The 25,392-nt window shown below is 42.4% G+C and overlaps 1 protein-coding gene across 7 annotated transcripts in view; it reads left to right on the forward strand.

The window, feature by feature from the left end:
* FOCAD (focadhesin) overlaps nt 1-25,392 on the forward strand; it is a 324,630-nt gene that overhangs the window by 259,926 nt on the left and 39,312 nt on the right. For all 7 annotated transcript variants that reach the window (XM_023242354.2, XM_023242353.2, XM_045043365.1 and 4 more), the window contains 8 exons: nt 1,307-1,396; nt 7,367-7,514; nt 9,693-9,812; nt 11,442-11,564; nt 12,039-12,116; nt 12,744-12,815; nt 15,098-15,200; nt 17,336-17,416. In XM_023242354.2, coding sequence (XP_023098122.2) covers nt 1,307-1,396; nt 7,367-7,514; nt 9,693-9,812; nt 11,442-11,564; nt 12,039-12,116; nt 12,744-12,815; nt 15,098-15,200; nt 17,336-17,416 — 815 coding nt within the window. The remainder of the gene's footprint in view (nt 1-1,306; nt 1,397-7,366; nt 7,515-9,692; nt 9,813-11,441; nt 11,565-12,038; nt 12,117-12,743; nt 12,816-15,097; nt 15,201-17,335; nt 17,417-25,392) is intronic.

The raw sequence follows: 25,392 nt of genomic DNA on the forward strand, positions 1-25,392 counted from the left end.
CTTCCTAATTTTTTGGAGCAGAGGAACCTGAAGTGTTTACTTTTGGTGCCAAGAAATATTTCACTAGATAATGACGTTTTCAGAGGAAGTTTCCGTTTTTCTAAAATTAAAGTAAACATTTTGAGGGCTGTTGGCCCTGAACAGCCAGTGCCATCAAATAAGTTGCCCAGTATGACCCCTCAGGGGAACAGGATTAGGACAGTGTATGTTGGTCTCAAGTATGAAAAATCACCCTGTAGAAGAGAATCATGGCCATCCATTTTTAGCTAAGGCTTAGGAGAAAGTCACCTGAATTTAAATTCCAGTCTAGAGTTTATTCAGAAAAGCATATTATTCCAAAGCTTGCTGCTGTCATAACTCCCAGAGGATACCGGTAGGATCTCTTTAGCATTTGTTTAGGATAGTTAAGTATATTTTACTCCAGAGAACAGCTGTAATAAGGACTTATTTAGTCAAAGCTATTAAAACTGTGTGTGTGTGTGTGTGTGTGTGTGTATGCGCGTGCGTGTTCTCGTTGCAAAATGCAATCCTTCACCTCAGGCAAAAGTACTATATTTTTGGTTTGGGAAGACCTTATTTAAAGTGCTCTCGGGCCGTTTGGCATTCCTGGGGCCGCATTCCTCTTAGCGTGGTCCGAGGGGGCAGTAGGAGAAGTGACATCTTAGAAACCCCTTGATAAAAAAAGTGTTGGTGATGAAACCCACAACTCTGCCTGAGAAAACAGCCATAGAATGACCTTGTAAGTTTTGTTGTACTACAGAAGTCATAGCCCTCACCAAGACCATTGCAAAACCACATCAATTACTGTATAAAGGCAGGGAAAATAAACGACTGGGGTTCCCCTCCCTGCCTTTGAAAAAAGGAGTAGAGCTTACCAGCCTTCCCAATTGAGACATGAAATCAGAAGTAACGGTCTTCGCAAGAAAAGAGATTTGGAATGATTATTGATAATATCAGCTTAGTGGATTGTTAAATATTCCGAAGAAAATCACCTTGGCCTTCTTGAAAATGTTTTTGGAATTCCGATTTTGGTCTTTTTCAGTGGTTTAAAATGTGAATGGGCTGAGGAAATACAAAAGTAGTCATTTTTGAGTTTATTGCTTTACAAGTGATGCTACTGTACAGAAACTCAATAATTAAATTCTCTGTTTGCAAAATAAGTATATGTGAGTCATCAATATTGTGACTTTTATTTTTTTTTTAACAAAATGTATTTTCACTAAAATATTAAGAGGAAAATATTAAATGGTATTTTGGACATGTGAATTATTTTCAGTAATTCAGTTTTTCCTCTTGCTTTGCCTAGTGATGTATCTGGCCAACAGATGAACCTCCTTCTGATGAAGTCTTTGGATGCCCTGGAAAATTGCTGCTTTGATGCTAGTCTTGAATATAAGTATGTTGATTTCCTTTCCTGTCTGATATTTAGGCATCAAATCTTCCTCTGCCATGAATTTTGCATTATATCGTGAAGTATTCATAGGACTTGATCTCGAATTCGTTCACAAAGAGTTTTTCAGTAATTATCAAAAACCTGTAATTAAAGCTTGCTTGTTTCTGGGGTGCCTGGGTGGCTCAGTCAGTTAAGCGTCCGACTTTGGCTCAGGTCATGATCTCGCGGTTCGTGAGTTCGAGCCCCGCGTCGGGCTCTGTGCTGACAGCTCAGAGCCCGGAGCCTGCTTCGGATTCTGTGTCTCCCTCTCTCTCTGCGCCTCCCATGCTCATGCTCTGTCTCTCTCTGTCTCAAAAATAAATAAACATTAAAAAAAAATTTAAAGCTTACTTGTTTCTAAAAACCATGTTTCAGCAACGGTTTGCTTCAATACAGAGCAGTGCACCTCACTTCATGGCTGTCGTTAAGTTACTAATACCTTAGTTCTGTCTTGTTGTTATCATATGAAGCATGTATCTGGAGACTTATGTGCATGACTTAACCTTTTTAAATGGTTGAAATTTGACTGGAAATTTGAATGGTTGAATTTGATTGGGTGAAGGGAGCCTTTGACCCATGATTTAGATTTCCCTTGTGAAACCCAATGACTGAGGAATCAAAATGGAAGCAAAACATAGGTTATATCAGGGGGTCCCAACCTCCTCCGTGTCGATAGGTTCTCTTTGTCTCGCCCCAGATCTCATGCTTTTTAAAGATTTTGTCTATTAAGTATCTTAAAATTTGTGAAAGGTGACCAAAACCAAAACAGAATACTTAGAAAACAATACCTTGTGCCTGGCTGGCTCAGTCAATAGAGCAGACAACTCTTGATCTCAGGGTTGTGAGTTTGAGCCCCGTGTTGGGTGTAGAGATTACATAAAACTAAAATACCCCCCACCAAAAAACCTCAAAAAACTAAGGCTAACCGTACTCGTTTAGTGAGACATTTAATGTTTTAATTGGTCTGTGTTTGTGTGGGAGAAGGTACAGTTTTATTAGGCTTTCTGAAACATTGACACACTTGAGGACCTACATTGTATCTTTTTGGACTTCCACATGTTTTGGAACCTCAGGTTTAGATCCTCTGAGGTTCATTATTATTAAAAAACTCAACAAAGTGTAAGCACTAACCTCCAGTTTATGAACTCATTTACTTTTTTGCTGTTATGGGCACTGTTTAGATACGAGTGTTTACATTGGTGGCCCTTTAGGAACTTGTGATCTGACGTGACATTCGTATCATCTAGCCTGTTAAGTGCAGACTAACAAAAGAGTAACTAGAAGTAACTGCCCATATCGTATATTTCATTATGCGTAGACCATGAACTCTTCACTTTGTAGGTGGTAGTTGTAGGGTCTTCTCTGAAATGCAGGCTGAGATTAGATAAGAATCACTGACACCCACCCAGTTTATCATGAAACATGTTAGAGATGAAATGAGATGTTTTAAGAGCGTGACTTTGAATATGGGAAAAGAGAGTTTGGTGACATGATTGAAGTCTCTTGAATGTCAAAAATGATTTAATGGAAGGGATAGGGCCATCTAACTGTTGCCGGGTCTGATGAAGAATTGGTATTTTTGAGTCCAATCCATGTGTTGGTGGTGTTGCCTTTTACAACCAAGGAGTAAGATACATTTCTCTCCCCACGCCCACCTCCCACCCCAGGCCTACCTTTTCCCACAGGTATCCATCATGGCTGTAGCTCAGGGTATTACAAAATTGGGTACACATTTATGCATTAACATGTTGCAGGCTTTCAGCCAGTTGGAACAATCAGGAACGACTTTCACATGTTATCTCCACTAATCCGCAGGAAGTTTGTTTCAACGTGAGGGGAACCATAGAGATAACTGAATTGTCCACAGTATGGGTATTTATGCTTATAAAAACCTCCTATGTCTAAGTGTATTTAACTTTAAAGTTAACTTTTTATATTGATAAGATTCTTATTTCATTCTTCTTTCATGATTCTTACCTCCTTAATGATGAACCATGTTTGGGAGAGGGAAGGCTGGGCCTAGATAGGGATTAATGCTGCAGAATTAAATAGAATAGAGCCATCAGAAGTGTCCTGTCCTTCAGTGAAGTCTTGCTTGTTTTTCAGAGAGTTCAGTTAGAATCCCAGATCCTTCAAGAACTTCTCCCTCTATCTTCTCCAAACTCCTGTTCTTCCTACAGTTAAAGAAGTTTAGTATTTTGTCATTCCTGATGCTCTGTGGCTGTTAGTGCTTAGGTAGCTAGGCATTTTCACACCCGTTTCTCCTGTAATGAAGCCCCAGTGACAGTCTAAACGTTGATACTAAAACAGGAATACTCATCACTTTGGTTTATAGATTAAGAAAATGAGTCTCAAATAGACTGGTTCAAGGTCACACAGTAAGTAGCAGAGCTGGGGGAGAAGCCTACGTTGTCAGACGTCAAAGCCATTTTTCTGTCTTGCTTAGTTCTGCGTGGAGAACACATTTCAGTAGAAAGAAAGCGATTTGACACCTGATAGTATGGTAGTTACTATTTTTTTTTAACATGTGGGTGTGTCTCACTATTAGAGAGAGAGAGAGAGAGAGAGATTCTAACTAGGCCCAGGCATAAAGTATTCCCTTGTCTAATGAGATTCAGGAGTTTAGGGCGGTCTTCTCTCAAGTGAAATAGTGGAAGCATTACCAGGGGGTAGTTAATAGATCTGGGAGCGTGCTACCTCAAGTGACAGAATTCACCCAGAGCAAATTCACCACGCTTCCTTGATTTAATGGACACGTCCCTGCTGAGAGAACCCTGCACCTGGTCTGGTCGGTGTTCGTGGCCCAATCGCTTACATTTTGCTGCCATCTAGTGGTAATTACTGTGCCATTGCAGTCCTCCCAGCCTTAAGCAGTCCTGCCATCCATCAATGACCTGAGCATTGGTTAATTACTATTGAGCTTTTACAAATACGATAACATTTGTATAGCACTTTGTAAAGGGCAAAGCGCTATACAAATGTTAACTGTTATTAGAACTAATTATTAAATGGCCTCGTACTCAATCTGCAGGAGTGCCCACAATGAAGTAAGGAATTGAAGATTCATCTGGTTAATTTTAGAAAAAATGTGTCATGATAATCTTTATATCTCATTTGGTATAGCAACACCCATAGCAGAATTGCACAGCTTTTAAGTTGTAGATTTTCTTTTTGCCAGTGATATTTTAGTATGCTTGAACAAGAGATTCAAGTAAGTCAGGACATAATAGGGCATATGATTTTACAACTTAAATTCTCTTTATCGTTTGTTAGTATTCTTAGAGATTCATGTTATTAATTCCAAAACCTGAAATTAACACCTAATATCATAACATGTTTTTATTTTATCTGTCTGAGGCACCACCGTGGAACTCCTTTTTGTTTTCATTGGAGAGAAAGCTGTGAAAGCTACCTCTGCCCAAGTCATTCTTGGTTTAGAGCTGGCAAACATATCAAAGGGAAGCTAAAATGAGGTAAATGTGTAGAAATGCTGACCTAAGCACCTAGAAGAATCTTTAAGACTTCGGACAAAAAATAAGCTCATTAAAATATGGATAATTTGGAAATCAGAAGAAAACATCGGGAGTAAAGCTTTAGGACTGCCTTCCTGGTGCATGCTGGAAAAGTGAGACAGAGTAGAAGGAGTTTAGGAGGTCAATAGATGCATACACTGGAGCATATTTATATTGGCACACTGATATACATAGTTAGATTATGGATTCACACATGACAACAGGCATCGACCATTGTAGCAATGGATAGAATCATTAATGATAACCTTGCCCAAGAATAATTATGCTGTGATAATATTTAGGTAAATGTGAGCTAGAAACCAGGATGTCTTTTTCTAAGCCTTTGTGCCCGTATGCTTCAGGATGAAGAGGAACTTCATTCAGTCCAGAGGATAAAGGTTTTTGGCATGCCCAGAATAGCCAAAAGCAAGACTTAGATACCTGCTATTTAGTTTTTTATAATTTTTTCAATGTTTGTGTATTTTTGAGAGAGAGACAGAGTGAGAGCAAGGGATAAAGAATCTGAAGCAGGCTCCAGGCTCCGAGCTGTCAGCACAGAGCCTGACGCGGGGCTCGAACTCACGAACCTGGGGATCGTGACCTGAGCCGAAGTCAGACGCTCAACTGACTGAGCCACCCAGGTGTCCTTTAATCGCATTTTGTCTAACTCTATCTTTGATTCTAATTTGGTCAAATTTTTACATGCATCAGTATAGAAAGATAGCCCCCCCCCCCCACACACACAAAAGCAAAACAAACAAACAAACAAACAAAAAACCTTCCCTGTCGATCCTAAATAGAAACAAGGACTATAAATCCATACTAATGAAGAGTGCCTTTCCTCTTTCAGAAACATGATTTGTCTCAAAAGCACGCAGCGTTCAGATGTTAGATGCTGATTTAACTGGTTGGCAGTGCATTATGCTAGTTGAGCTAGTTGTTAAGTTCATGTAAGCTGTAACAGCACTTCCGCCTGAGTAATGATGGATTATTACTGCAGTAGCTTCTTTGCAAAGGATTTCCTAATGCCAGGTAGTTAACGCCATAGAACCTGGAATAACGTGCTCTAGATAGGGTGCCTTCTCATAGGCAATTTCATCCAGGCATCATACGGGGCACTGAGAGGGGCCTGGGATTGGGCAGATGGAACAGAAGGCTGGGAGTCCGAAACCTCTGTCTTCTGGCCGTCATCTGCTGGAAACTCTCCATATGGCCTTGAACAAATCCTGCAGCGTCTCTCTCCTCTTGGGTGTCTTTATCAGATGTGGATGCTTCGTTTGCAAGAGGTGTTTATATATAGTGTTTATATATATAGAGGTATATATAGTATATATATATACTATATAGTATAGTTACTATATGAGAGCAAACTGACAGAGCATACGGGCAGTGAAACATGTTACTGGAGAAGTGCCCTGGAACGTCGTCCTAAGCAGCAGATACCGTGAGAGGCAAGCCAAACCAGAATCGGGATGATTTCTGAAACACTCGGCATCTCCTCAGTTCAGAACACAATGATGACCAAAACCTTTTTTTTTTTTTTTTTTCTTCTTAAGTAGAAAATCGCCCTCCAGCTGCATGATCTTATCATCCTAACCAGAAGTTTTCCGGGAGAACAGTTTTTGTTTTTTTTCCTTCAAATGGATATGTGTTCTTTCACGAGAATTGGGGCACAAAGCCCAAGATTCCAATTGAATTGTCACATGGGGCAACTTTTGACAAGCCTGTCATTTGTCCATTTTCTCTTCTGACCCAGTGGTACTCCGAGGGATCAGAGGGGAGAAGAGGACTCATGTCATTGTGCACAGACAAATACATAGTTTAAGGACGAAATTCCACTTGTGGATGTTGACTAGGAAACATGAAGCACTTAGTTGCTCATCATCATGCCTTGCAATGCGTCCTCCCCACCCGCCCCCTGCCCCATTATTAGATGTCCTCAGCTCGCATCCTGAGACGGAGTCTTCTCTCCCATGCAGTTAATCATGGTGCACTCAGAATGTGGACGTAGAGGGAGGGTGCAGAGGACCATGGCATTTCTCTAAGAGTAGACATAGAGCAGCTTTCACCTGACTTTTTATTCGTCTTCCTACCTCACCCTAGAGTTTAAGTGAAACCTATTTCATGTTTTCGTTTGTTCTTCTCCAGTGGGTACACAGCACTAACGCGGGCCACGGACACTTGTTTGAATATATAGTTTTCCTTTTGAGGGGGGCGGTGGGTGCACCTGTCGTGGTTCATGGGGCACACTTATGTCCCAGGCAGCGGATCTAGAAGCCAGCCATCTCACCTCAGGCTGAAGAGCAGCATAAACTCGCGTGCTAAGTGAAGAGTGGTGATGTGGGTTTCTGGTGATTTTAACACCTCATTTTTTGTGGGTTTTTGTTTTGTTTTGTTTTGTTTGTCTTTCTTTGCATCCAAGCACGGGCTGTATATTGGGAGTTGGACTTGTTCTGTCCCTCATGAGCCACAGCAGCCGAATGGAGTCTCGAGTTCATGTGGCGGCATCGCTTCGGAAGCTGTCTACCTACCTGGATGACAGTGGGAGCCAAAGCAGAACATTTCAGGAGGTAGGAGCCGGAAGTGACGGCTTTCTTCCCTTTGGTTTTTGCTTTCCTGTTGCTGCTTATTTTCTACTTCTCATGTTTTGGTCACCCTGAAATTAAATTCTTCCTCAGTTTCGGGCCAGGATAAGGAGAAAAATCTGAGTGGCAAACAACCTGTGTTAGATCATAAGGTTTCAAATTGTGCAGCTGTTTAAATCAACTCAGACTTAAATGTGGCATAGAAGATAAGAGCCTTTAGTGAATGCAAAAACCTAAGTCAGCATCGCCAGAAGGCACTTTCCAAGAAGAGCTGCGATTTCCGATTTCCGCAGGAAGGTTAAATGGAGATATTGAGAATTACGCTCCAGCCAAATGTGACTATAAAAGATGGCCCGGAAGAAGCCTAAGAAACCGCAGAGCGAAAAGGCATTTGATTTTTTTTTTTCCCCTTTCTTCGTGTCAGCCAGCATGAAAAATCATTGAGGAAGTTCCCTTTACCACACTTCACGAAAAGATTTTTCTGTCGCGGCGCAAAACCACGCACAACTGCGGCCTGTGTGACGCAGCTTGCGCGAGTCGCCCGCGTTCCGAGCGACCGTCCGAGGCGCGTGTCTCTGTGCCCAGGTGAAGCTGAACCGCCTTGTGTTCTTCTTTGGGAGGACCCGGGGACGACCTTTTGGCCTGGCCGGATTCTCTGTCTCATTAGAGCAGATTCTATTTTCTCCGGGCCTGCCCGGGAGCCATTGATGAATTACATAATGGCTGCTGTGTTTCCCTGCTCGGCCCCTTCGCTTTCCCCAATGGGACTTGTCGAATCGGTGAATTTCTTTGGGGCACGGAGGGTCGCAGTTTTGTTCCAACACAGGCACCGCATTTCCATTTTGAAAGCAGTGGCAGAACACGGGCTGAAAGCACGTATTTTTTTGTAAGCCCACGGGGGAAACTTTGCCACCAAGGGGCAACGTGATTAGTGAAAGGAAGGCAAGGTTTTTCACAACTGCTGCGCCGGCCTGCCTTGATGTTTCGATTCATAAGGCTTGAGCAGGCAGTTTTGTCTTTCCCCACCTCTGATGTTTTACTATCCAACCTCTACCTTGGAAACGGCTTCCTTTCTTCACGCCGTACCGACCACGGTTGGGAGTTGAACCTTTCCACCGGGCCTTAACAGCATCTTTGTAAAGGAGGGCTTCAAGAGGAAAGTGGGAGGCAGCGGGGAGGGGATGGTGAACCGTGATGTGCAAAACTTGAGGGTCACGTAGATCGAGTGACCCGCCCCAAGTTACTTAGCCCGGAAATGGTCGACTGGGGACATACACCTGAGTGTGCGTGCTCTCGACTCCCAGCATGCTTTTTTACTTATAATTAATTCATATATTCGTTTACTTATCTATTCTTTGATTTATTAAATTAGCACCCCAGTGCTCTGTGGGAAGTAGTATTACCTCTATTTTACACAATTTATGTGACCCTAAAAACCATATGCCTGGTCCATTATGCCCCCTCACTCCTCCTAAAAGACAGTCTTAATGCAGCAGGGTTTTTTTTTTTTTTTAATTTTTTTTTTTAACGTTTATTTAGTTTTGAGACAGAGAGAGCATGAACAGGGGAGGGCCAGAGAGAGAGGGAGACGCAGAATCTGAAGCGGGCTCCAGGCTCTGAGCTGTCAGCACAGAGCCCGACACGGAGCTGGAACTCACAGAGCGTGAGATCATGACCTGAGCCGAAGTCGTTCGCTTAACCGACTGAGCCACCCAGGCACCCCAATGCAGCAGGGTTTTAACTTCTTTGAATTTCCTCTCCTGCTTGGCCTTGGATCAGAGCACATGGCTATTAGAAGCTAGCATTCACTGGGGATAAAAATCTGCCTCTGCTCTTGATTCATGCTGTGTCCTCCCATGAGATCATGATGGAACTTTTTGATTTTGAGTCCAAAGACCCGGGTTTGAATCTCGCCTCTGTCACTTGCAAGCTGTATGTAGATGAGCCTCAAAGTCCGTACCTGTAAAGCAGGAATCGTGACACCCACCTCCTAACGTTGTTGGGACACGTGAATTGGGCAGCGGAACGGTGCCCGGTCTATGGTTGGTGTCCTTGAATCCAGTCCTTATCCCGGGGAGAAGTTTGGCAAAACATCGGTGTCAGCCGAATTGTGTCTTTTGTTTGCACTCATGAAGAAACATTTTCCGCTGTCTTTTCGTCTAGGTCCTTGCTTATACCCTCAGCTGTGTATGCACATCAGCATTCAGTGCCGGAATCATTGAGGCTACCGAGGCTGAAGATATCATGAACAAGCTTCAGCTGTTGGTAGAAAACAACCAACAGGTTGGAATGCATGCCGTGATTACAACTCTCTTGGGGTCTCCTGTTGCTGCTGAGTCCTAATTTTGACTAACTCAGAATTGGACTGTAGTGGGGCTTTTTTGTGTGTGTGTGCCCAGAACTGAAGAACTTCTAACTCTTCTCGTCACTGCTCTAGCCAACAGTCAGAAGTGTCTTTTTTTCTCTCCTTATGTTCTATGTTCTTTGGGTATGAAAGACTTTTCTCTCTCCCCATGTATTGTTCTATATTTATAAAATCTTAAAACATGTGGCTAGGGGAAGGTAAGGCTAGCGATAACGATTTGTAAAGATATAAATACATAGAGGACTCTGATAACATGGAACCTCAGCAAATTCAAAGCCGAGAACCCCTGTTCATGACTGGATACGCATGTGACAGTTTAAATACCTGCAAATTAAAGGGGCATCTGGGTACCTCAGTCAGTTGAGCTTCCCACCTCGGCTTAGGTCATGATCTCACAGTCCGTGGGCTCAAGCCACGTGTTGGACTCTGTGCTGACAGATCAGAGCCTAGAGCCTGCTTTGGATCCTCTGTCTCCCTCTCTCTCTCTGCCCCTCCCCCACTTGCTCTCTGCTCTCCGTCTCAAAAACAAACATTAAAAAAAATAAAACAAACAAACAAACCTGCCAATTAAATTAAATACCCTTAAAATGTTCCCTCTGAAATATTATTCAGCCTTCAAAAGGAAGGAGGGTCGAACACAGGCCACGGTGTGGGCGAATCTTGAAGACATTATGCTAAGTGAAATGGGCCAATCACAAAAAGAAAAATACTGTGTGATTCTACTTACACGAGATACTTCGAGTAGTCAAAAGCACTGAGACAGAAAGAAGAAAGGTAGTCGCCAGGGGCTTGGAGAGGGAGAATAGGATGTTCTTATTTAAGGGATATAACGTTGGAGTTTGCAGGATGAACGAGTCCTGGCAATGGATGACGGTGACGGTGGCACAACAGTGTGAATATGTTTTAAGTGCCACTGAACTTACACTGAAAAGTGGTTAAGACGGTAAATTTTATGTTATGTGTATTTTTACGACAGTTAAATTGAAAAAAATGCTCCTTCCCCATTTGGATTTTTATAGGTTTCCCATGGTCTCGATTTTGCCCATCGTGAATTATTGCAGGATTTGCTGGTTATTAGCTAATATTGCGTTGTTACTGTTTTACGGTCGTAGGACTGCGCACTTAAATCCAGAATAGGTCTTGCAACGCCAAAACGTGGAGGTTTGCGTATGCTGTACTCGTTTCGGGACTTTCTCTCCTCTTGTTTGGGAGTTGACGTGGCTTGCATGATCTACCTTGGTATTTTCACCCTAATTCCTTCTGAAAATTTGGATCATTTGAGTCAAGTCTCGTAACAGTCCGGTCTTACTTTCCTAAAAGAAACCATTCACTGCAGCTGAATTCCCTAGTGAGACTGCAGTTTCTGTTGCAAACCAGAAGTCTTGATTTAAAAAAAAAATCTGCAAATCTCTGATTTTCAGATGGCAGGAGAAGGTGTCAGTAGGAAAGGGAGCCCCTAGAAGTGCTTGGTTGCTGTCTATCGAGTTCCTGATCCGTTCCATTCTTCTTCTGTTTCCTTACCCTTTGTTTTTCCCTTGCTTATGCAGACGTCAGGTTTTGCCCTAGCGTTAGGAAACCTGGTTCACGGATTGTCTGTGTGTGGACATGGAAAAGCGGAGGACTTGGGCCACCGGCTGCTCCCTGCCTGGATCAGAATTGTTCTGACAGAGGTAGGAGGTCACGTCCTGCATGTTATTTTATATTTTTATAAAGGAAAAAAGAGCTATTTTATTAGGCCACTTATAGGTGCTGCTGAGGTACACAGCCCAACAGTAAAAGAATAGGCAATTTCAAACAAAAGAGATGCAGGAACTTTTAATCCCTTATAAATGATCTATCCTGTCAACTATGACAGCTTTTTTTTTTTTTTTTTTTTAAGAGGCTACTTTCTCAGTGTTTTCATTTTAAAGGCGCATTGGGGTTTTGAAAAATAAAAACCAACAAGAAGCCGCCTATGATCTAATAACTTCAACCTATTACTTTATTCAAGTCTGCTGCCGTTTTTGGTTTAGGGATACGGGTTATGTTGACCCTCGAAATTTAGTACCATTTTGACCCGTATTTCTCTGTGATAGAATAGGTTTTTTTAGAATTGAAACCCAGGGGCCGTTTGCCTCTTGACATATCCCATGCTTTGTTTCCAGGGCACTCCGACAATGCTCTGCCTTGCAGCTCTTCATGGCATGGTGGCCTTGGTGGGCTCTGAAGGGGATGTAATGCAGGTAAAAACAACAAAAGAAGGGGAGGAATCTGAATGTGTACATAGCCACGGCAAGAGGAGCATGCCCAGTATCTCAGTATGCTAAGGACAGAGTACATGGTCACAGTAATGGTTGTACTGGGCTTTTCAGTGCCTTGATGTATAGAAAATCGCTCTGGGTTAAGAATTCGTTGTTAGAGATTTGTTCCCTTTTTGTATCCGGTGTAGAGGAATTAAACTCAGCTTATGTACTTTCCACAAAGTTCCCTGCTCGAGAAAAGTGACCAGATCGTCAGAAATTTAAGTCATCCATAAGAAACTCCGTTTTGTATGTGTGATGTTTAAGTTTCTATCTAGTATATTACGTCCACAGTGGACGCATGTATGTTTCAGTTAACAAGTAATTCTAAGGAGCACCCGTGTCCGTACAGTGAAGGTGTGTTAAGTGAGTGCTACGGAACTGGTTCCAGGAAATCGATGATGAATACAGCTTGGGCCCTCCCCTCAAGGAGCCCATAGCTTTGGTTTTTGAGACGTAAAGACGCAATGGCAAATTATAGCATAGCTTAGAAGATGATAGCGCATACACTGCGAATACCATCGTTTACTTCTTGGGGAATGTTGGAGTGGCTGTTTCTTTTTCTTTCAGCTGAAGGCAGAAGCCATCCAGACCTCTCATTTTCAAGCCAGACTTAATGAAGTCATTAAAACTGTAACTCAGGTGAGAAGAGGGATTTAAAATCCGTGGATGGGAAAATGGATACTCCCTTTTATTGCCTTTCTCTGATGATACAGACTTTTGCTTGAAACATGGGGAGATCTCTGGTCATTCACACGGAGTCCAAGCAGCGTTTGAGAGTGGCTTATGCCCCTGCGTTTGCCAACAAACACCCACTGCCTCTGGAGAAAAAGCGGTCGTGTTTGATCTAACTTGAGTTGGCATTGGTTTCCTTTAAAACTTAAAACCTGACCCTGCAAGGAGTGTTAGGTCCTAAGGACAAAGTAAAATGGAGGGTGACCAAAGGAAGGGCCCGTGTCGAAGTAGAATGGTCAAGAGGCACTAGTTCACATGTAACTGATAAAACTATTTGGGTAAATCATTGTCAGCATTCTTGGTTAGAGAACGAGTCTGTTCATCGGCTGCAAAATGATTTTATATTTTAAGATTTTTACTTTTAAAAATGTACTAATTTCATTGCCTCGAATGTGAAAGTACAGAATGAAAGAAGCTGAAAAAAATATCACTGATGGTCCTCTCAACTCGAAGCAAGTGTTTGTAAAAATTGGTCATAAATCTTTTCAAGAATTCTTAGTTCCTTTGCATAATTGGCATTCTTAGTACATATAGAACTTTGTAGATGGCCTTTTCAAGTAGTCTTTTCATTTAGCATACTTTTTCTCATTATTGTAAAATACAGCTGATTATCACACCTACCACATAAACAAGTTTTAGTGATTCGTGCTTTTAAAAGCAACCATAAATCTGGGGCACCTGGATGGCTCGGTCGGTTGAGCGTCCGACTTCGGCGCAGGTCATGATCTCGCGGTTCATGAGTTCGAGCCCCGCGTCGGTCGCTATGCTGACAGCTCGGAGCCTGGAGCCTGCTTCGGATTCTGTGTCTCTCTCTCTCTGCCCCTCCCCACTCACGCTCTTGTCTCTCTCTCCTCCAAAAATAAACATTCAAAAAAAATTTTTTAAAGCAAACATAAATCTCTAAACAGAAGAAACTCTCTCAATGTATAAATACAATTCTCAAGAAAAGAATTATGCTGAAACTTAAGTTGCTCTACTTGGGAGAAAAACCGATAAATGAAAACTCTTACTGAACAAAATCCTTATGATGAGTGATAAAGCAGTAATAGAACATTACTTAGAGGACAAAATAACATCTCCTTCCATCCTTAAAGGTATTTTATTCTTAAATAACTAACACCTTTTTTTTTTTCCCCACTCTCGGGACTTTTTTTCCTTTTTAAAAATATTCCTTTGTGGGGCGCCTGGGTGGCGCAGTCGGTTAAGCATCCGACTTCAGCCAGGTCATGATCTCACGGTCCGTGAGTTCGAGCCCCGCGTCAGGCTCTGGGCTGATGGCTCAGAGCCTGGAGCCTGTTTCCGATTCTGTGTCTCCCTCTCTCTCTGCCCCTCCCCCATTCATGCTCTGTCTCTCTCTCTCCCAAAAATAAATAAAAACGTTGAAAAAAAAATTTTTTTAATAAAAAAAAATAAAAATATTCCTTTGAGGGGTGCCTGGGTGGCTCAGTCGGTTGAGCATCCGACTTCAGCTCAGGTCACGATCTCACGGTTTGTGAGTTCGAGCCCCGCGTCAGGCTCTGGGCTGATGGCTCAGAGCCTGGAGCCTGCTTCCAATTCTGTGTCTCCCTCTCTCTCTGCCTCCCCCCCATTCATGCTCTGTCTCTCTCTGTCTCAAAAAATAAATAAACATTAAAAAATTTTTTTTAAATAAAAAAAAATATTCCTTTGAGACCAGCTGACTCAGTGAAACCTGAGACCACCAATGCTACCTCCTATCATGTTTGACTGATTGATTCGTTAATTCAGCAATAGTTGTTGATCAGCTGTATGTCCAGGGTTTAGAAGACTACGCGTGTGACCTTACAACTTGTCATAGAGCTTGTCATTACCAGACAAGCTACCACCTCGTTAAAGATAAACGACTTTCTTTTTTTTTTTTTTTAATTTTTTTTTTCAACGTTTATTTATTTTTGGGACAGAGAGAGACAGAGCATGAACGGGGGAGGGGCAGAGAGAGAGAGAGGGAGACACAGAATCGGAAACAGGCTCCAGGCTCCGAGCCGTCAGCCCAGAGCCCGACGCGGGGCTCGAACTCACGGACCGCGAGATCGTGACCTGGCTGAAGTCGGACGCTTAACCGATTGCGCCACCCAGGCGCCCCAAAGATAAACGGCTTTCTGTGAGTGACCTTTTATTAAGTGGAGTTTGGCTCTTGCCCGATCATTGCACTGTCACGTTTCCATCCACAGGTCATCAGCGTGTCTGGAGTGATTGGTCTTCAGTCAAATGCGCTCTGGCTTCTGGGCCATCTTCATCTGTCTACTCTGTCCTCGAGTCAAAGTAGGACCTCCGGTAAGGCTGGACTCTTAGAACACTGGAGCTGGAAGGAGGGATTGCTGACTGGAGGCCATGTACTTTGTTAAGAGCATTAATCTTTGCCGCCACCGTAAGTGGTGGCTGTTACCATCCGCATTTTACGTCAGGAGACAATGCTCTGTGGAGAGGCTTCCTGGCTTGCTCAGGATCACGTGGCCGTAAGTTGTAGACGCAGCTGACCTGCCATCGCTTGGCTTCCCCAGCCCAGGCTTTCGTCCTTCTTCCTCTCTGCCTCCCTCAGAGAGGAGATCAGACATTCAGCCTCACCCCGTATTTCACAAAGCAAGCTGAGGCTTAGAAAGATTACGTGACTTCCAAGTGGCGTTAGCGTGGTGACAAATCTAGGGAGTAGGCACCAGGTCCTTGAGGCTTGGAAGAGAGTTCTTTTTATTTTTACTTTATGGAGTTACACTTTGCGTAATACTCCAGTTTCACTGAAAGCCTCTTCATATATGACTGGATTTCTTCTGGCCCCTGTTTTTAAGAAAATAGTGGGGTAAGTGCATTCAGAGGTGTATATGTACTTGGCCTTGAAATTGAAATCCTAGCTCTTAACGTAACAAGAGGTTTTTTTTCTTTTCCTTTTCTATTTCCATATTTTGGAGAAAAGCAGTAAAAAATATTTGCAGTTCTCACCTGCCTAATGTATGTTTGTACTTGGAGGTTTTCCGAGGAAGGCATCACTGCACTACACGGGGACCTAAATCTGCTATTTGCTCTTTATAGAATTTTGACCCCCTGGCTCTCTTGGACCCAGGCCAGAGAGGTTTAGCTACCAAAGATTTCTCATTAAAACCTAGTTTCGCGTATCCCCTGACAGGGAGTCTGCGGACAGCATCACCATGAACATGTAGCACTGTAATTACTGTTTCCCTCGCTTTCAATCACTCCTCAGCTATAGAAATAGGACATGGTTCTGCAGCGCTCCCAATATAATGAACTCGAGACAGCCGGAAGCTGTCATGTTAAATGGGGAAAAAAGAAAAAAAAAAAAACCAAAAACTTAGTCATAGGGGAAACCTTAGCTAATGCTGGTTTTGAAGGGCAGTGTTCTCATAATGCCCTGGTAAAATAGCAAGTTTCCGTCGGGCTTTTGCTTTTTTACATAGACTTTTAATTGTTACGTTCTGGGTTCCGTGCTCTGGCCCACATATACTCAAGTCAGGTGGCAGTGAATCATCTACTACCCGGGTTCTTTGAAACGAAATGACTGTGTGTCTGGAAAAGTACAGCGGCATGTTCCTGTTGGAATTTTCCAGTCGAGCCATTTGTTGCGGTGGAAACCATCTCATGAAACAGTTATGGGGGATGGGGAGGAAAAGAATCTGGGAAACTCCCCAGACTCGACCAGCATAAAAGTCACTGCTTCACTGTTCCAGGTCAGCAGCCACATCTGGTTATTCGCACGTGTTGGTCACTTAGAGGTCCCTGCTTTATGACGTAAGAGACGGGCCGCTGTTATTACTGATGGTTGTATTTCCATGGTTCATATATCTGATTCTGAATGTCCTGAAGTTGCTCCTAGCATGGCAGTCTCAGCCTCGAAGCCCAGCAGACTCCTTGCTGACGCTGAGGCTAACTGGACGGGGCTCATTGATGTGAACATGTGGAAAATATATATATTTTTTAATGTTTCTTCATTTTTGAGAGAGAGTGGAAGTGCAGGAGGGGCAGCGAGAGAGGGAGACAGAGGATCTGAAATGGGCTCTGTGCTGACAGCATCGAGCCCAGCACGGGGCTCGAGCTCATGAACCGTGAGATCATGACCTGAGCTGAAGGTGGACGCTCAACTGACTGAGCCACCCGGGCGCCCCTGGAAAGGATTTTTTTTTTTTTAACCGCATCAGTAAAGTTTTCATCCCCTGTGATTTTTCAGTCTCTATTAGGTTTACCACCCATTTTAGATTTGCTTGCGTAGCCTAAGTGATTACTTCAAGGCCAGTCACTTAATCTAATAGAATTAGTTGCAACCACAGAGTATTGTGCTGAGATTAATGGCATAAACATCTCCGCTTTATCTCTAGGTTGATATGGCAGCATGAGATCATTATCTTTCCTTCATTAGTCCCACCGAGTTCACTGGTTAATTTGATCATTTTCTGTCTCCACAGTTCCTACCGACTATAGCTATTTGCCCGAGAGCAGTTTTATTAGAGCAGCCATTGGCTTCTTCATTACAGGAGGAAAAAAAGGCAAGTGAGCATGGTTCTCGAATTTTATCACTCTTTCTGCGCAGTGGGTTTGTGTGCCCTGAGCCTGCTTCTGTAGAATTAATAACAAATCTGAAGGAGTGGCTATTTTCCTCTGCGAGACCATCTTTGCAACAGAAATGACCAGGAGACCAACTCCGCTAAGGTGGTGTGTAAACATACACTCTGTGTAATCGTCTTTGACCTTGGGGGTTGTGGGGGTGGGGGGGGGGGAGCAGGGAATCTGTGAAGACCTTAAATTTTCATTTGGCTTTTTCAAAAATATGAATGTACATTTCTTTTCTTGTCGATTTCGAATGGGTGTGACCATAAAAGAGGAAACACACCTGGGACCTGACTAGGAAGTACGCCTTCTCCCTGAACCTTGAATGATCAGTCTTTGTTGTTGGGATCACTGGCTCTAGTTCCTCATTTTAGCGTGTGTTCTTTTTCTCCGCAAACATTTGTTCTTTTGTGATTTTTTTTTTAATGTGTATTTATTTGGAGAGAAGGAGTGTGCATGCGCATGGGGGAGGGACAGAGAGAGAGGGGGAGAGAGAATCCCAAGCAGGCTCTGTGCCGTCAGCGTGGAGCCCAGTGTGGGGCTGGATCCCGCAAAGACCTGAGCCCAAATCAAGAGTCGGATGTTTAACCGGCTGAACCACCCAGGTGGCTTGTCCCGTTGTGGTCCTTTATTGCTGCCACCCACATTAGAGCACAAGCAACCTGAAGACAGAGATTGAGTGCTTTTTTAAAAAATGTTACATTTCATTTATTTTGAGAGAGAACGAGTAGGGGAGGGACAGAGAGGGAGAGAGAGAGGGAATCCCAAACAAGCTACACTCTGTCAGCACAGAGCCCATTGTGGGGTTTGATCTCACAAACCATGAGAACATGACCTGAGCCATAATCAAGAGTCAGACACCTAACCCACTGAGGCGCTCCGAGTGCCTTCTGTTTTTGACTGAAGTCAGAATAATGCCATATAAGTCTTAAAAATAAATACTCTTTACTGATACACATACTCTTCAATGCTGTGAGAGAAAATGTATCTCACTAGAAAATATCTCGGCTTAGGAAACCGTTTCATTGATGTAATATTCTTTCATTGATACTATTTGCTACTTTCTCTTTTGCCTGGCCTGGTTAGGTCATTCTGGGCAAAACCATTCCAATTTTAGGGGAAAAAAAAGTTTTTAAATTCAAATGAAGAAATCTGGAGGAAGCGAGTTTGATTAATGAAGGTCAGGGAAGAGTAAAATCTTACTGTTGGAAAGGACATTAAAGGTCATGTCGTCTGATTTCCCACCGGCTACAGTAATCCCAGGAGTTGCCAGATTTCAACTGGCTTCATAGTTCAGAGATAAATTCCTTTGCTTCCTCGAGTTCAAGAGATTGTACTATTATTTTAGGGTCATGAGTTAGTCTAACTGCTTTTGTATGCCCTTATGAAAAATAGATAGTTACGTCGTTGTACGTAATATATTTGGATATAGTCATGTAATATCTTACGCGTAACGTAGAGTTCACTGTTTATATCGTCATAAACTAAGTCTCTTTATATTAGATCTCATAATAGAGATGTCTTCATTAGTAAGAAATTGAATTCTTACTAAAGGAGCGTCTAAATTTCCATGGCTAGAATAACTTTCGGAATACGTATTTTGGCTCATTTTTCTTAGTTTGCTCCCTGGTATCTTATAAAAATTTTAAATGATGATGATGATGTGAGGTATTTCCATGAGAAATAAAATAAAAATTCGTAAGATAAAATGACAGATACTCCTTTTCTAGTGAATGAAATGTCACGTTGACTCCCCAGATCCATATTTCTTAGCAGACATGAATTTTCTCTGAATCCTGTGGGAAATTCTTGGTCAAACATAACATTTCTGTGTTACACAGTCAAGGCACAACAGGAAATATTCTGCTCTAAAATTGAAAAATCAGGTGGAGCTGGCGTCAGTGACGTGATTTGTAATCTTGCTGAAAGCTATTTTCAGACAGATAAATGAAGTATTAAAAATGCCATGCTCCCAATCAGATTTTGGGCATTTTCAGGTTGTGGGAGAGGGCTGCCTTCTTGTCAGGTTTGCTGACTAGATTCAGAGGAAAATCTATTCAGCCTTACACATTACTAACGATGACCCCAGAGGAGTGGGGGCCGTGGGAGGCTGACCTCCGCCTCCGAAGCCCATTTACAAAAACAAAACCAGACCCTGCTCTATGGGTCTAACTGGGGTGGCCAAATGCGGAGGTGTGCATGCAAACGAGTGTTTTCTTCTTCAATATGCCCAGCTCATTTGAATTTTAATAACTCCCTTCTGAAGCAGCTTTTGAGTTTAAATGTCTGGATGTCACTCACTAGAGCCCAGTGGGGCTGCTGATAGGAAGGATGACGACTTTGGTGAGCTCTTTTGAGGACGAAATGGCTTTAGAGAATAAAAATCATGCGTGGCACAGGCCGGAGAGAGGAGACTTTAGGGACGGCCTGGCTTCATTGTCTCTGTATGCTATTTAATAACTCCTGAGAGGAAGAAAAATGTGATGAGTTATCCCTGATCCACACTTATGCCAGGACGAGATTGGGGACCATCAATTTTAGCCAATCAAATTTGAGATAATGAATATATTCATCTGTTTTCATTCTTTTTTTTTTTTTTTTTGAAGGCTTTTCTCCCTTTTCTTTTAATGTTTACTTATTCTTGAGAGAGACAGAATGCGAGCGAGGGAGGGGGAGAGAGAGAGGGAGACACAGAATCTGAAGCAGGCTCCAGGCTCTGAGCTGTCAGCACAGAGCCTGACGCGGGGCTCAAACCCACGAACTGTGAGATCATGACCTGAGCCGAAGTCAGTTGTTTAACCGACTGAGCCACGCAGGCGCCCCTATTTATCTGTTTTCTAATGCTCAGGGCTTTTCTCACCTTGGATCCTCACTTTAATATTCATATGGTAGTACACACGAGATGTTGATAACATCCATTCCTTCATACAGGCTTAAATTTGAAAACCAAAACTACAAAGTGCTTCTAGTTTTTCAGAGCTTCAGTTAATAGTTTCGAATGTAACGGTTTTGGTTTTTGTTTTTGTTTTTCTCTGCCCTGTAACATTATCCTTTCTTCCCTCATAGCCCTGACACCCTCATAGCAGATGTCATGATCATTATCATGTATTATTTATTCCTACGGACATTTCTTAACTATGCTAGGTTTAAAATTTACTCAGAATCTAATTCATCCTATCACGGAATTATTTTTTTCCCCTTAAGGGACTCTAAATTTTGACTCTGATTTTTGCTACTTCTCTATTCATTTTTTTTCCTGACTTCCGCTCTTTGCTTTTTCTCAGTCTCCTAGCCATGTTCAGGTTTCACCAAGATTGTATCTGTTTCTTTTATAAAACACTTAAAATGTATTGGAAGTACTTAAGAAAAGTAATGATTCATTTTTGCTGCTAACACCACATATTTCTACCTAATAATTTAGGATTATTTTTCTTATCGTTCTCTTCCTGGGGAATTCGACTAGCTTTCTAAGCTTGTATTTTTCTGTTAGGCTTTAAAGTTCACAGTAAGAAGTATTATTTGCAGAAAGTTATTTAAATCCTTTTAATAAAGTCAAGATGAATGGCATTTCCTTTTTTTAAAAATTTTTTTAAACGTTTGGTTATTTTTGAGAGAGAGAGAGACAGAGTGTGAGCAGGGGAGGGGCAGAGAGAGAGAAAGAACGAGAGAGAGAGAGAGAGAGAGAGAGAGAGAGAGAGATAGGATTCGAAGCAGGTTCCAGGCTCTGAGCTGCCAGAAGAGAGTCCAGTGGGGGGGGGGGGGGCTCGAACTCACAAACTGTGAGATCATGACCTGAGCTGAAGTCAGACACTTACCCAGCTGAGCCACCCAGGCGCCCCTGGCATTTCCTTGTTGATAGGAATTCATTGGTCAGTGATCTATGTGCATAAGTACGGGGTTCTTAAATGAACTGTAGATAGACATATTCTCAGTTGATCATTTTGAACCAGCAGAAGATATATAACCATCAGATATATAATTTTGAACCAGCAGAAGATGTAATTATATGATGAGTCTAGTCAAAAGCAGGATTAGTAAACTCTGGGTGTAGAATAAACAATATGGGAAAGCTGTCCTATTTTTCTGATGAAATTACGGAGTTGATTACCGAGATTGTGTTAAAGCATTTTAGTTTAGTGATAGTTTACCTGTACAGATCTTTTAACAAGTATTATTAAAAATGAGTACTTGTGGGGCGCCTGGGTGGCGCAGTCGGTTAAGCGTCCGACTTCAGCCAGGTCACGATCTCGCGGTCCATGAGTTCGAGCCCCGCGTCGGGCTCTGGGCTGATGGCTCAGAGCCTAGAGCCTGTTTCCGATTCTGTGTCTCCCTCTCTCTCTGCCCCTCCCCCGTTCATGCTCTGTCTCTCTCTGTCCCAAAAATAAATAAACGTTGAAAAAAAAATTAAAAAAAAAATGAATACTTGTATATAACACTAAGTTCAAAAATGGTATAAGGAAGAAAAAAGAATCTCCTATAATCTCACCACCCAGAGATAGCCACAATAGATATTCTACCTTACGTCCATCTAGATGTGTGTGCGTTATGTGATATTGAATCATAACATGTATATTATTTTGTTGCCTTCTAATTTTTTAAAAACTTACTGACTTCTCATGTAAATGGACAAAATCACCACCTATCTCCTCCAGAAAGAAGCTTGCGAGAAGATGTGAGAAGAATCCTTGCATTTGTTCCTGGGATGTGTTTTGGGAGTGTTTGATTGCTATTTTTGATTGTAAACACCATCAAAAATATTTGGAAGGAAAAACGTCACCAATTGCCGCATGACTTTCTAACCACTATTATCATTTTTGAATTTTACTTTTTAATTTGTTTTTATGCACACATAATTTTTGCATACTTCCCAGTGTACGTATGCTTTGAATCTTTTAACTTCTATTGACATTTCCCTGCGTTTCATATATCTCCATAATTATCACTTTTAAATGACTGTAGAGGATTCGATCGAGTTGATGGATCATAATTATTTTAGCCATTTATCTATTGGTCATCTGAAAAATTGCCATTATGGAGAACATCTTTATGTCGCTCTTCTGCATAAAGGTTTTCCTTGGCTTCTTTGTTCTTCAAAAGGGTTGTACCAGGTTTGGGTACCTCAGCCCTGGACGCATGTGCAAAGCAGGAGATCACAACAGAGGTTAAAGGCATGGGGGTCAGGCTGCCAGGGCTCACACACTGCTTTACTGTGTAATTTCAGACAAGCTGCTTACGTCCCTAAGCCTCAATTACTTCTGTAAAGTGGAGAGAATAATTGAATCTTTATAGAGTTTTGATAAACATTATGAGTTTATGAGTCACTTTATGTAACAGTGCTTAGAAAACAAAATAAAGGGGCGCCTGCGTGGCTCAGCCAGGTATGCATCCGACTTCGGCTCAGGTCATGATCTCACGGTTCGTGAGTTCGATCCCCGCGTCAGGCTCTGTGCTGACAGCTCGGCGCCTGGAGCCTGCGTCGGATTCTGTGTCTGTCTCTCTGCCCCTCCCCTACTCGCCGCCCTCTGTCTCTCTCTCAAATATAAAAATGTAAGAAAACAATTTAAAAAAAATAAAAAATAAAGAGGAAACCCTTTCTAGCTATCATATTACAAAGCAAACCAATGTATAGATAAACATGATTACAATAAAAAATCCATCAAGTATAAAATCATACCTTGGCACTGCTTTAATTAACCTTTCATTTCCAGAAGGAATGAACATTTTTGCATATATTTACTGTCCAAGAAGTTTATTTTTTTTAAGTTTATTATTTTTTTTTTTAATGAGACAGAGGGAGGGGGGAGAGAATCCCAAGCAGGGTCCACGCTATAAGCACAGAGCCAGATGCAGGGCTTGATCTCACAAATCATGAGATCATGACCTAAGTCAAGATCAGGAATCAGACACTTAACCAACTGAGCCACCCAGGTGCCCCCAAGGTTTACATTTTAATTAAATTTTAGAACACTTATTTTTTTAAATGTGTACTTTTTTCTTTTTCTTTAAAGTAAGCTCCACACCCACTGTGGGGCTGGAACTCACAACCCTGAGATCAAGAGTCACATGCTCTACTGATGGAGCCAGCCAGGCGCCCCCAAAATTTGTACCTTTTTTTCTTTTTTTTTGTAAAGTAATTCCAAACTTACAAAAAAGTGAAAACTGCCAGAGAACCCTATTCAAGTTTCAGCAACTGTCCAAGCGATGTCTTTAGCAGAAAAAGAGTTTAATCTGGAATATCACACTGCACTTAGTCTGTCCCACCTCCAGTCTCCTTCAATCTAGAACAGTTCTCCAGTCATCGTTTGCCTTTCAAGACTTGAAAGTATTTTAAGATTAGCAGCCAGTGATTTTATTTAATTTTTTTTATTTTTAAAGTTTTTTTTTTTTTTTAGTTTTTAATTTTTTAAGGCTTATTTCTGAGACAGAGACAGAGTGAGAGCGGCAGAGGGGCAGAGAGAGAGGGAGACACAGAATCGGAAGCAGGCTCCAGGGTCTGAGCTGGCAGCACAGAGCCTGACGTGGGGCTCGAACTCACGAACTGTGAGATCGTGACCTGAGCGAAGTCCGCTGCTTAAACGACTGAGCCACCAGGTGCCCCAGCAGCCAGTTATTTTATAGAATACTCGGCTGTTTGGATCTGCCGGTTTGCCTGCGGTTGCTCATGTGAGGGTAGGTCAGTCATCCTTGGCAGGAATATCACAGACGTGTAGTGTTGCCCCTCTCACGGCATCCCACCAGGGGGCACATGGTTTCTGCACTGGGGATGTTGATTTTGATCTCTTGGCTAAGGTGCTATGATCCAGGCCTCTCCACTAGTAAGTTCTCCTTTCCCTTTATCATCAGTAAATATTCTTTGTGGAGCTGTTTTGAGACTTTAGGATTATCCGGTTTTTCATCCTGCTTTTGCCCATGAGTTTCATTGGCCATGAATGTTTTCTTGTCTGAATTATTCCTATAATGTTTGCCAAAAGGTGATTCTTTTTTAATTTTTTTTTTAATCTTTTTTTTTGAGAGAGAGAGATAGCGTGTGAGCAGGGGAGGGGCAGAGAGAGAGGGAGACACAGAATCCGAAGCAGGCTCCAGGCTCTGAGCTGTCAGCATAGAGCCTGACGTGGGGCTCGAACTCACGAACTGTGAGATCATGACCTGAGCCGAAGTCAGACACTCAACCGACTGAGCCACCCAGGCACCCCTGCCAAAAGGCGATTCTTAAAATTCCCTCATTCCATTTATGTTTTTCAGTAGGCATTCTATAAGGAAGAGCTGCCATGTCCCTCCCTCTCTCTCACTCTCTCTTAGTATGGACTACTAAAATTTTACTTCATGTAATTGTTACTCAATTATTCATTATTTCATCCTTCATATTGTTCCATAGTGAGAGCCTCTTTACATTGGCTTTGTGTCCTTTTGACATGGCCCCATCATTCTGTGAGTACTTTGGTTGGTTGTGGCACAAGACATTCTAGGCTCATCTTGTATTCGTCTTCAGTCCCGTAATAGCCGGGTAGGTCAGGTTCCTTTCGGTGAGGAATGTTATTTATTTGTTACTTATTTATTTTTTTGTTTGCTTGTTTATTTTTGAGACCGAGCAAACGGGGAAGGGGCGGAGAGAGAGGGAGATGGAAACCCAAGCAGTCTCCGCACCATCAGCACAGATCCCAACGCTCATGGGCTCGAACCACCCACAGTGGTTCCCTGTGCCGCTCAGGCATGCCAGGAACAATACTTAGAAGCAAAGATCTGGGCACAAATTCTCCTTGGTACTAGAGAAATCCCTGCTCTCAGGCTCTTTCAGTGGACAGTTAGGAAATAGACTCTCTCTCTCTCTCTCTCTCTCTCTCTCTCTCTTGCTCTGTCTCTCATGTCTATATACATTTCTAGAGCTATATATATTGAAAGTCATGAGTTCATAATA

Source organism: Felis catus, chromosome D4, assembly GCF_018350175.1.
Source record: "Felis catus isolate Fca126 chromosome D4, F.catus_Fca126_mat1.0, whole genome shotgun sequence".
NCBI classification, from domain to species: Eukaryota; Metazoa; Chordata; class Mammalia; order Carnivora; family Felidae; genus Felis; species Felis catus.